This window comes from Struthio camelus, chromosome 1, assembly GCF_040807025.1.
Source record: "Struthio camelus isolate bStrCam1 chromosome 1, bStrCam1.hap1, whole genome shotgun sequence".
NCBI lineage: Eukaryota > Metazoa > Chordata > Aves > Struthioniformes > Struthionidae > Struthio > Struthio camelus.
In genome coordinates, this window is record NC_090942.1 from 201,330,152 (window position 1) to 201,348,701 (window position 18,550).

At 35.5% G+C, this 18,550-nt stretch overlaps 1 protein-coding gene across 5 annotated transcripts in view; it reads right to left on the minus strand.

The window, feature by feature from the left end:
- CDK8 (cyclin dependent kinase 8) overlaps positions 1-18,550 on the minus strand; it is an 86,520-nt gene that overhangs the window by 29,215 nt on the left and 38,755 nt on the right. For all 5 annotated transcript variants that reach the window (XM_068930200.1, XM_068930199.1, XM_068930198.1 and 2 more), the window contains one exon: positions 15,827-15,967. In XM_068930200.1, the coding sequence (XP_068786301.1) occupies positions 15,827-15,967 (141 nt within the window). The remainder of the gene's footprint in view (positions 1-15,826; positions 15,968-18,550) is intronic.

Here is an 18,550-nt window from a genome sequence, read left to right on the forward strand (position 1 = left end):
TTTTAAACATATTCTTTCATTTGAACAAATACTACACTCCTATACTGCTTCTTAACATAGAAAACCAAATCCATTTTAAGGTTTGAGTTTCCCTTCTGAATGAACACAGAAGTTTTCAGTCTATTTTGAGGATAAAAAGGCAAATAAGAAAAAAATTATACAATCCATGTTTGATGAGATATCATGAATCGTACATCAAAAAAGACACTGCTCTCATTGCTTGTAGCAAATTATTCCTAATTATTACTCCCATTGCCTATGGGAGATGATCACTTATTCTACACTAACATACAAGGTGACTGGAACAAGGTGACGGTTTACTTTGTTCTCGCTCCAGTGAAGGTGCTCTGTTCATTCTTTCTTGCAATAAATTTAATTCACCAAAGCAGTGAGTAAAAAATCCCAGAATTTTTGGAAAGCTTAACTAAAAAAGGTCACAATGGCTATTACTCTAAACATAAAACAAGGCCTGTAGGAATTATTACTTCACATATTTTTGGCTATGAGGGTTGCTTTTGAATTGAAACAAAAAGTTAGTTTTAAATGTACCCATCAACAGAGTAACCAAAATTTCTATGAATTATTTATGGTATTACAATGTAGATGCTATCTTTTTTGCCACTAATTAACTATTTGCAGCAGTTTTGTGTATATTTCTGAAAAGAATAAAAATAGATATGCCCCCTCTATATCTTTTTATAAGGTGCTAGTATCATCCTAATTAAATTTTCATTTGGAAAATCCCACACAAAGTTTCAGTCACTAAAACATTCCTCAGTAGAGGGGTCACAATGATGGGGTGATTCATGCCAGTGACTTCTACTGACTGCTAACATTTCTGCACGCTTAACGGTTGTGCCACTAATTTCCAGAACTGTCCCTCCCAGGAATTTTTATCTTTGATGAGCCCAGATAAATTGAAAGAAGCATAATACTTGTTCTCATTTAAAAAGTAGTTTTATTTAAAAAGAGTAACACTACACAAAGTATTTTTATCTCTAAATTATTTTGCTTTTATAATCACGGGCTCAACAATGGTTCTACTAAGATTTTGAACTAAAGATGCTTTTAGAATTCAGGCTTCAAGGTACTACATTAAATAGTACAGGAACAGATTCAAATGCACAAACCCACAACTGCACATAAATTCAATTTCTTCAGCTGTGAGCAAGTGTCTGAGAAGCTTGAAACACAATTAAGTTAAAAATGTCTTGCTGTGAAGTTTATAATTCACAGAAAAAACAAAAAGGTTTTGAAAGAGAAGGGCAAGGGCTTATCTGCCTGAAGTCGTAAACTGCTTGGAAGAGCACTTTTTGTGACAAACATGTAGAAATATAAAATATGAATGTGATTTATCCTTTCCCAGCTAGGTCCAGTGACAAGAAAAAATGTGCAAAGACCTACCAGCTTTGAACTAGCCTCGCAAAATTCAAATCCTATCCCATGAGCTGTAATTCAAAAAAAATATCTGGGCTCCTTAAGCTACATTTGTTTGTGAACAACTCTGTTAATCTTCAAATAACCATATAACATATCAAAATATTTTCTTATTAAAGCCAAACACAATACATCAATGTGGGATGCTCCCTACTGCAGTCTAGCAACCAGAACTGATTCTTTGAACGCTTTGTGGATAAAGAAAATAACTCAATTACATTTCTTCTTTGCATAAAGGGACTACTGCAACGCTAAATAAGCACTCCAGCACAAGGAAAATGCCAGTACTATCATATTCAGCCGATAGCATCAGCAATTTTGTGAAGTTAGTTTCTTTCCTTTATTTAAAATTAGAGGACACATATTCCCCAATAAAATAATTAATTTTACTTAGATCTGTTAATTGATTCAGGGTTTTAAAACAAATTATCAGTAAAGACCACCTCAAACACCAGTATTCAAGTGCGAACAATGGCTCCACAGAACTTGTCTCACACACCCCAACTTGCACTAAATCTAAATATGAAAAGATTTCTTTATAAAAAGCATACAAATTCTGAAAAGCATTAGAATATTAAAGATACGTATTTTCATCTAATACTTGCTGTTAATTATCTTCTTATAAAGAGCATTTCATATCAACGCTGCAGTCCCACTGTTTTTTTAAAACAGATTCAAGTGTCCAAATAAAATTCTCATCAACACCAGCGCTGTTAAAATGACAAGTAACAGCTAAACAACACCAAAATCCAAATTATCAAAGTATGTAGGCTTAAAAAATTCCAAAGTACTGAAAGTACTGGGACAAAACAGAAGATGTAGGGATGCCATATCTATGCCATGGAAGCCTTCTGCTGGTTACCATTACCATATTTTATCTCTGTTTCAGCCTGATGAAAGCTGTTAGCTTCCCTACTATTTTTGTGTTTTGAGCACGCTCCAAGAATTTTTTTTCAGTCAATCTCACTCATTTACTGAAAAATTGGGGCAATGTAACGTATTAAAACCCATGCATAGCCTAATATGCAGGATTTGCAATCACTTTGTTCCTAACTGAATTGTAGTTGAAAGAAAATACGTAATTAAAACTTTCAGGTCACGTTCCCACATCCCAGAAACGCATATCAGTCCCAGTCAGAAGGTGTGACTTTTGGTACTAAGTCACCAAGAAAGGAAATGTGGATATCATAAGAAAAAAACATTTTTATACCAACTTTGCAGGAAAAAATCTGACATGCCATATATGATTAAAAATCATTCAAAATGTAATAATAAGCAATAAATAATAAAACAGTTTCGCACAAACATATTTCATGTGTGTTTTGCTACACAAGTGATCACTCTAGCCATAGTTCAAGACAACTCTGGTTGCTGGTGTCATGTTAGAAGTAAGATAAAATACAAGAAGAAACTGTGCAGTGTAACTGGTTTTAGGTATTATGTGATTCAGGATATAATCCCATCTCCTTTTTCAACTTAGAATTCTACTTCACTAATGATGGTTTTGAATAAAAATGTTGAGTTCTAGTGTTTTAAATTTATTTTGTTGAAGCAGCTACCACAAGCTGATAGGCATTCAGTAGTACTGTAATCTCCTACTTTCTCATACTTTCACACAATGCAAAACAATTGCCTTATTTACTCTTTGCTTTACAAGCAATTGTGGTACCCCATGCTGTTTTCCTTAATAGCCCTATTTTTTTCCCTGCTTAAATAGTACTCTCATCACCTTTGTATCACTCTGCTTGTACTGATAATACGTAATTTCTCCTGTTCGGGATGAGAATAACTAAAAAAAAAAAGATAAAAAGTCTATTCAACTTATTACCATGCACTTTCCAATGTTTTGTCTGTGCTTTGTTCTTGCTTTCTTGTTGAAGTACCTTTGTGCACCGAATGTACAATATTCACAACAATATGCCAGAGATTAAGTTCTGTCGCTCGTGTTGAGAGTGAATTAAATGAAACCGAGCATTTGTACAGTGCAAGCCCAACTTTTAAGGTGAATTTTTCACAGGCTACTGTGAAAGTGCTCAGATTTAGGGCTAATGAAAACTATCTTCCTATCATTTTGTTAGCTTTTGTTCTCGATTATGAGTGTAAATCATTCAGACACTCCGCTGTCTTCCTTCAGCAGGATGCAGACAAAATACTTTTTACAGCTACTTCCTGTGATTTAAACAGTTTATGTTTCTTGACAGCATTTTACTCAGTAATAACTTTCCCTCAACTTTTAACAGATAATTTGCCAGTTTAAAAAAAAAAAAAAACAGGGAGGAAATTATTTTCAACTTCCCATTCTCATTGATCATCTAAGATGGCCAAAATCATGCTCCAGGGTTTTTATTGACCAAGTTTGCTTCACCAAAGGTACTTTAGTGATCAAAGAACTTTCCGGTCCCTTTTTTATTATTCATATCTGCCTCACAACAGAGCCAAAAGCTGTTTTAACAGCTATCTGTCTGGCTATTACAGCTTATTACCTTTATCATAGAAGAGCTGTTCAAAAATGAGATCTGAAGTTTCTGGAGTGTCCTTCTGCTGTAGGAGTCATACTGCTGCTTGCATTTGTGTATTACCTAAACACGTTATTTCAGTCAGTTCACCTAGCACCACTCTGCGACAAAGCAGTAACGTCACTCAGCTATCTTTCAAAAAGTGTGTATATACCTATACGTATATTACTCCCTTCGATATATTCTAGAGATGGTTAATAAAAAGTCCAAAACCTTGTTGTTTTATTCCTAAGTTTCTCGTCATTCCAGTATGATAATCTGGTATCTAGACATCTTGCAAAGCCATGATGTTACAGAACAGACTAGTAATAAAAGAAAAGGTTAATGCTACAGAAGAGAAAGAAAGCTAGGATAGCTGACAGATCAGGTTATGGATTTGGATCCCAAGAGATCCTACAGTTTCAGCCAGCTTCACCAAGGTAGGCAGGCTATAGGACAGCCTTTCACACATCACTATGATAAAGCATTTAAGAGTAAAAAACGTAACTAAAAAATCCCCAATGTAAAGATGTAGTTCAAGATAGAGCCAGTCTATTGAACTTCAGCTTAGTGTACTCTTCTTTAATCACTTTTCCTAATACTTTTGGTGAAGCTATATTTGATTTTCCTCCACAAAAAGAAACATGTATATATTTTTTCTTCCTTTCTGAAGGTAAATTTTTAGTAGCTTTTATAATTAAGAGTCCTATAAAAAAAAAACTAAGCAATTCAGCTAAAATAGGTTGTTTTTCTGATTTAACCAACTGCACTACAGCTGTCACCAGTTGTGATCCAACCAAATAACTTAAAGAACTACATTCCCACAATCTGTTCAGAATAGATTGAAGGAAAACAAGCAGAGCTTTGCAAAAATTTTCAGCTAATTTAGGTAGGTTTTTTGCTATTAAACAGGTAAACAGATTTAAACTAACTTAAGAAATTCTCATATACACCATACGATATCCCTCCATATATTACCTATACTGTACCTATATAATTCTCAATATATCATTTTACTTCAGTTACAAATCTACTTACATGCCCTGGCAAAATATTTATAAACTTGAAAAAAGTAGTAGTAAAAAAATTTTACCAAATCCAAATTTGAGGAAAGAGTATCTTAAGGAATGAGTCCTCTTTACATGAAGAATGCTAGTCCTGCACATGTGTCATCCCACCTTTTTCTGAGAAAGTACACAAATCCAAAACAGAATAATACAGTAATAACTATTCTTGTTAGAAGAATATCTTCCTTACAAAGTTCAAAAAACTTCACCTAGAAAACAGCACAATATTTTCTGACAGCAGCTGCTTTAAACACGTTAGAAAAAAAGTAGTTGTGAAACATACAACTTCCAAATCTTCTTTCTTTGTTGTTATGATGACAGCATAAAATTAAATATTCAAAAAAAAATGGACTACAGCTGGGAGTAGGGGGGAAAGTATGGCCATCGGACCGTCTTTCTGTACAACCTCTTCTTCCAAAGCTGCTATATCCTTCTGCCTCTCTTCTCCTTCTCCATTTTTTGCAATGCATCACAAAATGAACTAAGCACAAGTTTTAACGCACATTCCTTTTGGAAACAACTTATTTTCTCCTCTGAGGTGTTTGTGAAGACAATTTAAACAGACTCCGAGATGGCTGCAGTAACTGCAAAATGCATTCATAATTGACTGATTGCAAATACCAAGTTTCACATGCATGAAGTGATGGGATCCCTTACCTATCTGACAGTTTTGGGTAGCTGATTAAAGACTTCCAGAACACCACATTTTTAAACACTTTATTACGCGATTTTCACTTGTGAAAAAACCATTAACAGGAACCTCAAGCCTTTTGGATAGCTAAACAAAGACAACTTTCACAAGAAGCTCCTATATCTTTCCATGTAACAAACTTGCGTAACCCTTTCCAAACTTCTTAATAGTCCAATTTGCCTCTCATGGTTGGAAATAACAAGAATCAATATACACTTACACGGAACGTAAATGGCATTGCTTTTGTAAGCAATCGTGTGGACCAAAAAAAAAAAAGTCTCCCAAGGCAGTTTTCCCCTATTCAAAAAAAAATTTATTCATCCTACATATTCTTAGAAAAAATCATCACAAAATCTTTCATTTTTTCTGTTTAATCATGATAATACTTGGGAAACATCTGACTTTTCTGAACTTTTTGCATTAGTTGCATATTTTTGCGACGCAAACTTTTCAGTGTATCCTACTGAAGTGTAGTACACATTCCACTGTAGCCTTCTGGTTTGCCAGCAATCCCACCCTCTCCCCCTTAAGACAGTCTCCTACAGACCACTCCATCCTTTCATTCAGAGATCCTGCAGAATAGATGCATTATACATCATTTGAAATGGGCAGATGGCCCTTTCGAGCATTCGATATAGTTGCAGGAGTTTGTAATAAATTTGAGCAGATTTAATCTGATCAGCCCTCAATCTGTTGGGAAAGGATGAAGGATTCTTGTGAGCCTTCAGTACTTTCAACAAAGAGCAAAGATATAAAATATTTGTTAAAAGCATACACTGAAAGAAAATACATTGGAAGAGATTTTTGTGTTTCCCTCACACACTTGATGTATTATTAGCTCACTTCATGAAATCATAAAATCCTTTAGTCTGGAGCACCTTAACAAGACAAGGTGCTCTACAAAGAGGGCAGCTCCTGAATCCTGCATCCTCAGTCCTAGATTCACCTCCTCCATTACCCACTGCATGTATTCCAGCTCCCTCCTATGCCTCCGTTTCCCTTGTCCAAAAATCTTCAAACTCCCTTTCCACCTGCCATTTGTTTTGATGACCAACAGAGTCAGTAGAAAGAGGTGTGTGCTATAAACGGCCAGTTCACTGCTATGTTCAGAGTGAAGACAAGCCAAACTGAAATGGCCCTAGTACAGCTCTCAATGCATTTCTCTTAGAATGCATCTCTTCCTCTATTTGATCTCTACTTTTTACAAAACTTTTATGAACGTGACATCTTTGATTCTTTATCCTTTTACCAAATGTATTTGAAATTTGATAACCGATACAAAGGTTATATGGGGAAAACAGGCAGAAAATAGCATGCCCATGTAAGCTTTATTTCCTTAAGAAACCTAGCTAAAAGCACACGATACTGGAAGATAAACTTAAAGGCTTTTCATTATTAAACTCACAAGACATTTTGTGTTTTTTCCAGTTATTTTTATAGAGATTTTAGCAGCAATACTGTCATTTCTCCTATATAAAGCTCTAAAGTAGCATCTTGTTTTACCTTTCGAATTCAGCATGCAATATGCAGACAGGTGTGCTTCTAGTACTGTTAGTAAATGTGTTCCACTGACCAAAGACCAACTTCTTGAAAACCAATACAGTGACATTGATTCTGAAGACACTGAAAAGCCTTCTTCCATTTCCTGTCTCGTAAAGTAAATATGAAGTCCGTGAGCGTTTAAAGATCAGTCCTGAAACATTCCCTCTAGCATCTGAAGGGCTAAGAGGGAAGGAAAAGGGAGAACACAAAAGCAGTAGTCTTCACAACAGTATTTATAACCATATGAAGAAAATGACAAGTTACTTTCAGCCTCAGATCTGCAGTTCCCCTTTGCAATGGTAAGAGTTTTCATTACATGTTAAATCATCTAGGATCACAGGTTACAAACTATTTGATCTACAATGACATAGGAGTGTCAGGAAAAAATATTCTGGCACCTTTGCCTCTTGTATATGACAGTTCGGCAACAGATACAAGTGCTAAATAAATACCAAAGATCAAAGGCTAAATGACAACAGGCCTGAAAATCTTAGCCATACCATTAACGAGTGCATAATTTCATCTACATTTTACTTCTCCAAACACTCATTTGTGTTGTGCCTATAAGACAGCGGATGGTTACATAGTAACATTGCATCTTCCATTTCTCTTTTGCACTTTATTGATGCTCAGAAGCTTTTGCTGACAATAGAACTCAAATTCAGAAACTTTTCCTGCATTTGCTCTAGGAAGTAACAATCAGAAAGCAAATCTGCCTCGTTTTGGTCACGTTAGTGCCTAGATAAATTAGTAAAACTCTAACAACATCTACATTGTTCCACTTTGATCTTCAATTTAATATTCAGACAAAAGACCACAAGACAATGTTTATTGCAGTTTCAAGATAAGAGATTTTCATGAATAAAAATCAAGAAGTGCTGCCAGTATCACTGCCCGTGATAAATTACAAAGTTGTGGGACTTTACTATCATCAGTACAGAGGATTAGTTATTTTGAGAATTATTTACAGAAAAGAAATACTGAACTAAGAAACAAGAAAGTTACTGATAAAATAAATTCAGGTTACTTGTTCAGGTTACAGGTTACTTGTTCAGGTTATAAGGTTGTTATTTGACCATTGGAAAACTGTAGCTTGAAATAAAAGCTGTACTATTAGAGAGGCAGATCCAGAAATTGCTCTTGAAATGATGAGATTTCTGACTTTCCCTTGCACCTATGTTTTCATTTGAATCAAAATCAAGCTTTGAATTTGCATTCAGAAAAAAAAAACTACCAAAAATTCCTCTGTTGAACACTTGGTCTTACTATTACTAGGAATCTAGTAGCAACTTTGTGTGGTAAAAAGATTATCAAAGATTTAGGATTGCTTTCCCATTTTTGTTAAACGCACTTTAGTAGATCGGTATCTTGGCTAAAAAAAATTTTTTTTTTTTAGGTGTATCTGCTTATCTCACACATTACCAATGATATTAGAGTTTTACTCTATCCATTTCCTATCCTCACATAAAACTTCTTAAATGATCTTGCACTGAGGAAAGAATGATCAACTGTGAACTACGCAAGATTACATTCATATTCAAGAATTGCTTGAATGGAGATAGTCTATGGATTAAAAATCAGTTTATCTGTAAAAATGGCCAAATTGCAAAATCACCAAAAAGTCATATAATGAAAACCCAAACACACCTAGAGAAGTAGACTGAATTTTATACTTTCATTCATTTCAGTGCAACATACCTTTAGCACAATGGGAAAGAGTATTCCAGCTAGGAATAAAAGAGTTGTGGGGCTAATCCAACAGAGGCATGAAACTATGACTCTCATTACATTTTAATCTGCATAGAATTGGCAAATTTTTCAGTCTCCCGAAACTCAAATCTCTTTCTAGAGATACTATGGTTATAGCAGTGTTTCATCTTCAGAGCAGGTCCAAATCCAAAGGTGAATAACCTCCTCAGAAACACAAGACATTTCAACAGGCAGCTGGAAAAGTCATTTAATATTAACATATCTCAGTGTTTTTCATATTTACTTAGTATGAAATGACAGGGTATTCCATGCCAAAAGCATCAAAGTTTAAAATGAAAAGTGGAACTTTTCCCAACCAAGTACTAATTCCTATTTTGTTTACCATGCAATTTGATAATCTACTAGTAATATTTTTCATTTCACGACCACACAGCTTTTGAGAAGACTTCTGGGAATATATCATCTTTTTTGCTCAGAAAAAAAATGACACCATGATCTCCCTCTCATCATGCTTCAGTCAAGAGAAGTTGCAAAAACTGCCGCCTCCTCTGCAAAGGTTTTGTTTGTCGCTGCTTTCTTCACATTGTTCCTTATTCTGTACATGCTATTTGATCATTCAGTTTCTTCTTACTCACACCTGCTCCCACTTTTCCTTTTCATAGTTTAATGATCGATCATGTAGTGGAGTTTAGATTTTGAGAAAGTAATAAATTAACTCTTCAAAACAGACGAAACAGCGAAGATGTAACATTTTCACAGAATCATAAAACAGTTGAAGTTGGAAGGCACCTCTGCAGAACATGTGCAAAATTCCTGAGGGTGCACTCTGTCCCATCATCCAGGTCATTAATGAAGATGCTAAATGGTACTCGTCCCAGTATTGATGCCTGGGGCATCTCCAGGGACTGGCCTCCGGTTGGATTTCATGCAGCTGATCACAGAGCCCTTTGTGCCCAACAGTTTGGCTAGTTCTTTAAATCTACCTCACTGTCCACTCATCTAGCCCTCATTTCATCAGTTTGTCTAGGAGAATGTTAAAAGCAATGGTGTTAAAAGCCTTGCTAAAGTCAAGAGAAACAACATCCATTGCTCTGCCCTCATCCACTGAGCTAGTCATTTCATTATAGAAGGTTATCAGGTTGATCAGGCATGATTTACTCTTCATAAAGCCCTGCTGACTACTCCTATTCACCTTCTCATCCCTTATGTGTTTGTAAATGGCTTCCAGGAGGATACAATCTATTACCTTTCCAGGGACTGAGGTGAGACTGACTGGATGGTAGTTCTTTGGATTCTCCTTCTTCAAGACAGGAGTGATATTTGCTTTCTTCAGGAACCTCCACTGAGCACCATGAGCTTTCAGAATAATCAAAAGTGGCCTTGCAATGATTTCCTGATATGAAGCCAACGATTTTTATATATCTTTATAGGCTTTTTCAAGGATCTCTAAGCAGCATGCCTTCTGCTTTCCTGATTGGAAAGCTGCTAATATTGCAATAAGGCATTGTACATTTATAGCTTCAAATTTACATTTGTACAAAGTTGATGGACACTACTGAACCAAGAATTGGATCTAGCTGACTGTCATTAATGACAATGCCCAAGAAGAAAAAAAGTCAAATGGATTTAATTTGCAGAGCTGTCATTAAAAAAGGGAAGGAGAGCTGTGATTCTTTTTTGTTTTGTTTTGTTTTAAAAAGGAAAGTCACTGACTTCAGCATGGAATACTTAACTTTCACAGTCAGTTTTGATCATTTCCATACTTTTCTTTGTGACTGGCTTTAAAGTTTAATCTAAGGCACGAAGAAAACATCCAGAAAGGCAGGCAAGGAAGCAGTCATGACCCCTGTAAAGAGCAGCATTAAGAAACACTAGATAATGCTATTTTAACTACAGAAGACTTAGAATCATAATCAATTATGATTCATAAATGATAAATTATAACCTAACAAAGAAAAAAAGCTCTCCTGGACACAGTGTTCTTGGCTGACCCGATGAAAGCACACACCTACATAATGAGAAACACCTTGAAATCAAAAACCTGGGAAAATACAACAACTGACAACCAAAGCAGTGGTCTAGTTTTGGACTCTTTGTTTTGAAAACACACCACCAATAATTCATGACAAAACAATTTAGGAAGTAACATCTATTATCTGGTCATATATTTAAATAGAGCCAAAGACCACCTGCTTGTAAAAGCTGTTGACTTCTTTCTAGCAACAGGCATAACTTCCACTAGGTTCTTTCCTACCAGTGACCGTGATTTCGTAAAGCACTAGAGAATGAGTAAAGGGTATTCCTACATTTCTGAAGTAATCTTTGAATATTGATGAGGGAGACCTCCTTGGACTCAAGAGGTCTATTGTGGAAGACAGGAACTCTGACCATGCTAATTTACATGCACTTAAGTATGTGTCATAGGCATAGTTAAGCGATTCACAGCTAGAGCCTGGAAAGCAGCTAAGATGTTGTCTGCGAAGAACCCCTGGCAGTGGCTTCTCCTCATTTCATGTTGAAAGATGTTCACCTTTAAGGCTCCTGCTGATCCCAAGTCTGGCAGTAGGTTTTCTTGGGAACAGCCCAGGTCTCAGAAAATTAGGTTCCAACCAACGCATATATGAAAAGCTTGTCCACCTGAAAGCTTATTTAAAACAGTGCACATCCCTCAGCAGCACTTTTGGTAAGCTGCACACCAGGAACACATTAAAGGCTGCAATATCTATGCTATCATGAATGTGATAACATTCATCACATACACAGCAACGTAATCTCAGATTGACTAGGACATGAATATCATTAACAAAAGTTGACTGAGAGACTGTCATTCCTTTGGCAAGGGACAGGAAGAGAGGAATGGCAAACAGAAGCCCAACACTGCATTACCAACTTCTACAGCTGGCTTGCCAAGTGGTAGTTCATCTGTTCAGCACCACTCACACCACGCACACACACAAAGGAATAGGCCAGGGAATCAAGTCTGAAGATTTGGGAATGAAAAATGTTTCATCATAGTTTTTACATAGAGCACTTGTATCTGAGATACTGTAAGATTTCCCTCCCACTGCCTTTTTTTTTTTTTTTTTTTAATTAAAGCATTTTAGTTGCAGGTGAGTGCTCTTAGCAGTTTCGCTGCACAACCATGCTCGATAGCTTAAGTGCTAACCTAACAAGACTGTTACCACACAAAACTGATTTGGGGGGGGGGCGCTCATCTTCAGATTCCTGACTGTGTGGACAGGCCTACCATGCACTAATATTAAACACAAATACACTTGTAACAGGCACCGCACAAGAGTTGCTTAACCATATAAAAGGACCTCTACTTTGAGTTACTTTAAGGAGTTCTCCAACCACACTGCAAAGTCCATCTTCTCTTTGCTCATGCTGTTGAGGGTGCAGACTGATCTATACAGATCTATGACCAGTCTTCTGTTTATGCTTATTTTTAAGGTGGAATAAATTTTCTGTGTACAAGAAGGACTCTGAGAGCTAAATATCATAAAGTAGAACAAATGCTAGGAGACAAAGTCAGCAAAATGCAGCATGTTTCAAGCATGCTTGATAACCAAATTCAAAATATTATTAAAATTGATGCACTTTGTGGTAATTATATGAAGTGTTCTTATTTCCTTCCTGCTACAGGCAGAGCATGAATAAAAAAATCCGTTTTCAATTGCTCTCAGTCATGAAATTAAAAAAACTGAAGAATGTGCAAATCAAAATACTAAAAGGTAACAGTACTGATGTTTATTTGTTGAGAAATTTTACTGGTGTGTTTCAAAGAGTTATGAAAAGGTTAATTATTTAAGACCAGCACTTTTCAAAGATTACAAATATAATCAACATCTCCCTTGCTCTGATGGAAAGGAGGAATTGGCTTTCCTACAATTAGCAAAAAAATAAAACACACTGAAGAGGGCTAATTGTTTAGAGTTAAGCTATTGCTAAGTACTGTATGCATTTCCTTTGTAAAAAATAAACCAGGACTACAAAAAACAGTAGATAAACTTCATTAGTCATTATCATCTTTCTACAGTTTTTACTGTTTCCTACGGCATATACTCACTTTATATAAACCTTACATGACTTAACATTTCTGGACACCTCCACTGTGAAGACAGATTTCACAGTCTAAGTTTATGTTTCTAACAACCATTAAATTCTGCTGACTGGTTTGCAGATGCCAGGCAAGAATGGAGTTATGTTATCCAATATTTTGTTTCTGGTTATGAAAATCAGAAAGATCTCAAAAAACTCCAAAACATTGCCTAACTAGAACGAACTTAAAAACCACCAGAAACTCACAGTTAGATGAAGGATAATTATATTTCCAAGAGATGAGCTTTCTTATGAGAAATGAGCTTTCTTATGACAGATGAGCTCCCTTTAAAAAAAGGTTTACCCTATGAGACAGATGTGGCAAAGTACAGATTTCTTTGCCAAAGTATTATTGTCATTAGCTCCCTACCACCTCCAAACAATATCACTTTTATATAGGTAGTACATGAAATAAAAGTAAGCGTGCTACTTAAGCAACTGTCTGTGTACATGCGTGCGTGTGTACAAACACATATGGAGATACATAAAACACATTTAGAAACAATACCTACAAAATCTATCATAATTTTAATTTATAGTAGGAAAAACAAAATAAATCTATTCAGTCAACCAAAAGTTAACACTGGTGATTTAGCACAAAACACTTATTCCTAGAGATTACTACTATAGATACCTTGGAAACAGAAATGCAGGTCTAAGATCAAGAACTACCTTCCCATAATCTTACTTTCCATAGGAATATACACGCTATCGAAGCCTCAACTTGAAAGCTTAACTTCACACCAATATGTCTCTATCTTGCTAAAAACGAACACTGGGCAGAATCTATTTTCTTTCTGAGGTTATTCCCAGGAACTGTGATAAAATTAAGAAAATGTTTAACAGTACACATATCTCCTCTCCTACGCATCTTTTCAATTCAGCAAATTTTCCACTAGAGAAATAGCTCCAACTGAATTGTTTCAAAATGACAATCTAGAACCTGAAGGTCTCTGTGAAGAAGGTAGCACAGACAGCCCCTGTACAAATGCTTTAATTTAAGCCCCCTTTAATACACTTTCTCATCAATATGGCTTGACAAGATCCCAGTGGGACATCCTTTCAGATAGCTCTGCCTCTGGCTCAAGCTTTTGGCCTCTTCCTCACATTCTCAAAAGATAGCCAATTGCAATGGTGGTTTTTATGCTGGAAAAATAAAACTGCTTGCTGGACTGAGACCACCAACTCATTTCACATAGGTCAGACAATGAGATGGTAACAACTTTTGTCAGCTGCCAACTTAAACTGTGTTTGAGCTACAGACCTAGATGTGAAAGGCTCTGTAATAAATTTACCAATCTCCTGAGCCATCCAGTTAACAACATGCATTGCTATTTTTCACTCAATTATATTTATACTGTTAATGTTTAAGTTGATAAATTTTCTGAAACTGTAGAAAGCAAAATATCAGAAAAGTTTAGATTCTTGATGACAGGTCATTTGTTTTCTGTATGCCTCTTAAAAATATACTGAAGAATACTGTTGCAGGCCGAAAGTCAAGCTGTGACTACTATATTTTTCTACATTATGTTTTACTCCACTGTTTCACAAGTTATTACAAAGCCACCACAAACTGTTTGGCTTTTCTCTTCCAAGCACTGAGGCTTTTGTTCAATTTGTAAAACCAGGAGCAAATTAGATGCAATATCCATACAATTTAATAAAACAATGTTCCCTTGTATTGCAGTTCTGAAAATGTTATTATTCACTGAAAACAAACCTTTCTCAATCGGTTTAAACAGAGACTGGCACTCCGTAAAAGCATTTAGTAGGCATGAAAATAGAAGACAAATAACTAGTCATTCACTACCTTTAAAAGAATAATATTAAAGCTACTTTTGTCTTTGAAGTAACTCTGGAAGAGTAATAAGAAAGTCAGATTTAATACACCAAGTATAAAATAGCACTGGTAATATTGACTTATGGGAGTGAAAGGTCAGACTAACAATATTCTCATGCACTAATGAAATTTCAGTATTTAGAAACATCATAAACAGCACCTTTCTCAGAAAGAAATAACAAAACATTATTAAATAAGAGCTATGCATAATGGAGTCAAAGTCACCGAATCTAAGAAAGACAGACCAAACAGCATCCTACGCAAAAAAAAAAAAAGCCATGGGCATATTTCAGTGGTAAATATATAACAGTTGGAAAGATTTACCAATTTAAAATGTTTAATACAATTTGCTTGTTAAGAAACACTAGCTCAGGCACTTAAGGGCTTGCTTACACTGTAGTTAGGATAAACACAAGTTTACTTGTAGAAGTCTTCGAAAGTTGGCATAGTTATATTTCTGATCGGTTATAAATATTATGAGAAGATAATGGCCTTCAAGAGTTACCTTCTTAAATAAATAAGTTTAGGGAATATTTTCTTTTATTTCTGCAGTTGCCGGGGGCCAATCATCCTCCTTCCCACCTATACACATGCGATATTTAGTAATTTCTGAGGCCTGCAGTCATGCTACCAGAGGCACATTCTGTACTTCAGCATGCCTGTTATTTAAATAGTTACTTTTAAAAATAGTTTATTTAGAAAAATCAAAAAAAGGAAAATAGCCATCCGATATATTCTCAGAAACAGATCATAGTAGGCTTTTAAAATTTGCTCTGATCTATTAGTCAAGGCTGATAGCAGTATAAAAATATATATTTACTAGTACGTGCCCAAAGGTTTTCGTTTCCCAATGATTAGTATTAAAAAAAAAAAAAAAAAAATCAAAACACAAAATCTTGCCCTCGGTCTTCCCAGTGCTAAAACCCACTGCAGATCAACTTACCAAATCCCTGTGTAACACCCAGTTAGCATGCAGGTAGTGAATACCATCTAGGATCTGATATAACAGAGACTTCACCATTCCCCGAGGTAACTGAACCGGTTTCTTGTTTGCTTTAGAAGCCCTGTGAAACTTGATTATATGCTGCAAAGGGGAAAAAGAAATCAAAATAAAAAAAAAAAAGTAGTAATGTTTGGTCTATAGCATTATAGAAGAAAATTGCCAGTGACTCCTTACATGGAGTTCTTAGCCATTTTTTCAACTTTTCATTCATTTTCAAAAGTAGAAACGTGCACCTGAAGTACTAGAACATTAACAGTATATTAGGTAAAGTGTTCACTGTCCCAGAAATTCTCTCAAAAATTAAATCAGACAGGCTGATATTTTGTATATATCAACCCAAAACTAAAAGTAAATTATCTAACTCCTACATCATTTGACTTTCAGGTTTGTATCTGTTTTCATGACACTTGTAATATTCAATGTCTAATGTCAGAAAGAGAAATTCTCACATCAAACTACTGCGGGTTTTAAACTTTCACATAAAAGAGGAAATAAGTATGGGCTATGTTATACTATTCCCTTAAAAGTAGTTCTCCCAAAACAAAAGCTATTGATAGAGCAAAGCTGTAAAACTGTTTGTCTGAAAGTCAGCCACCAAGCCAGATACAGAAAGAATCTTTAACAATTATGACCACATACACAGGCAATGATGTCTAGCAACAATGAGGAGCTCAAAAGAACTACATGTTGTCTTAACACTTGAATCCCAGGTGCCACTAACTTCAGCAGCATCAGGTGTATCACAGTGACAGCAACTGTTTTCATGTCGAATAAACTTTTAATGCATTCACTCTTTTTTTTGTACTGGCTTGCACTCATGTGATCATCAGAATACCCTGATCTTGTCCAACCAAATCTGGCACATGTTCTTCCTACCTCCACTCAGCTTCCTACATTCCTGAGTTTTCATATCCCAGGTGCCAGTTAGGTACCTGGCTACTCAAATCCCTTTGGGAAATTGCCTTCTCCTCTCCTGTTGCAGCCCAACTCCATACAGCCTGCCCTTCTTGGCTTTAGGTGTTGAGCTTGGCTGTGGGAAGGAAGCACATCCCTGCTCTGCCAAAGGTAAAAATATAGCTGCAAGGAGGAGAGAAGTGTTGATGAAAAAAGGTGACAGCCCTACCCACTCAGCCAAACACCACCGGCTCAAGCAATCTTCAGCCTGAACCACAAGTTTTTTCCCCTCCTTCACCTCCTCCTTCCACTTACTTCAAAGTAAATATTATTCTTCAGGTAGTAGCCAGAAAGAAGTCTTTAGAAATTTAAAAAAAAAAAAAAAAAAAAAAAATCAACGCAGACAGAAAGATAGGTGGTTTTCTTGGACCTTTGCTTTTTTTTTTTTTGTTGCTATTACGCTCTGTGCCCTTTGCCCAGCTTAGTCTGAGAACCACTCCACTAGGTATGTCCACCACTGGAGGACTCAATCCATAGCGGGATCTTTTAGGCACTGATGTGGTACAAATAATCTCTTGAGCTTGGTTACTTTCATCCAGATATAGTTAGCAGCCAGGAACAGGTAGTGCTGAGGAATACTGAAGTTTATACAGGTACGTGCATACAAACATAAAGACTGAAACTGAGTGTCATTCATAAGTTACTGATATATGAGCCAGTGTTTCGTTAACAGAAGCGCTTCTGCGGTAACTTTGGATAAGCATGAAGTTCTGCACTAAGTTATAAATGCAAACAAAAGGTTGCTATTGGTCACAATTCTTTAGACAAATACAAAACCTTACAGCATACTTAGAAATGAAAAAACTACTCAGATGTTCTTAAATTTTGATAGCTTGGCATGCCATAAATATGGGGGGAAGTAGTGAAAAGATGAATGTGTTCATTTTCCTCAAGTTATTTATTTTTAAAATCAACCTTAAGAATATCTGAAATTTCAGCTGTTCAATACCAAAATAAAATTAGAATGAAGAAGTTAAAGAAATCTCAGTATCACCTTTCAGAAGTTCCAAAATATTGAACTGGAAAAAAAATACCTTCAATTCAGCTTAGCTGAAGGAAAATTTTCCTTATGCACTAGTTCTAGTATGGTAAATACTACTGAATTATCCCCAACTACAAGTGACATGACCTTCAAAATGAATTAGTCTTAACTTGGCTTGTACTTCTTAACTCTGTCTAATACAGGTGTAGGAAAAAATAAGTCATGAACCATGCTGTTCAAGTCTTACACAAACATGTACATCAAAAATTTAATCTCATTCTAAATTGATACTTGTTGTACCTTTTGTTGTGGATCATCTTAATATCTTCTAAAATTACTATTACAATGCTTTTTCCATTTGAAAGCAATGCTCAAATCTACATCAAGTTTAAGTGAGGAACACATACTTGTTTTATTGAGTTCAAGCTTGGATGGAATTCTGGATTTTTTTAAATTTTTTTTTAAAAAGAGTTTCAGATAGATGTTAAGATCACAAATATTAAATCAACAGAGGAAAAGGGTTCATTTCCTAAAATAATTTTAGTCTGCAACATATTTAAAACTGCATTGCATAATAAGGAATAAATGGATTTCCTCCTAAAGAAATGAAATTTCAGATGAGTTGAGTAAAAAGCACTACCTATATATGAATGAATTTCAATTATGTACAGTGGCATTATTCTCATTTCATTTATTTATACATGACATGAAGTAACTAAAACTCCAAA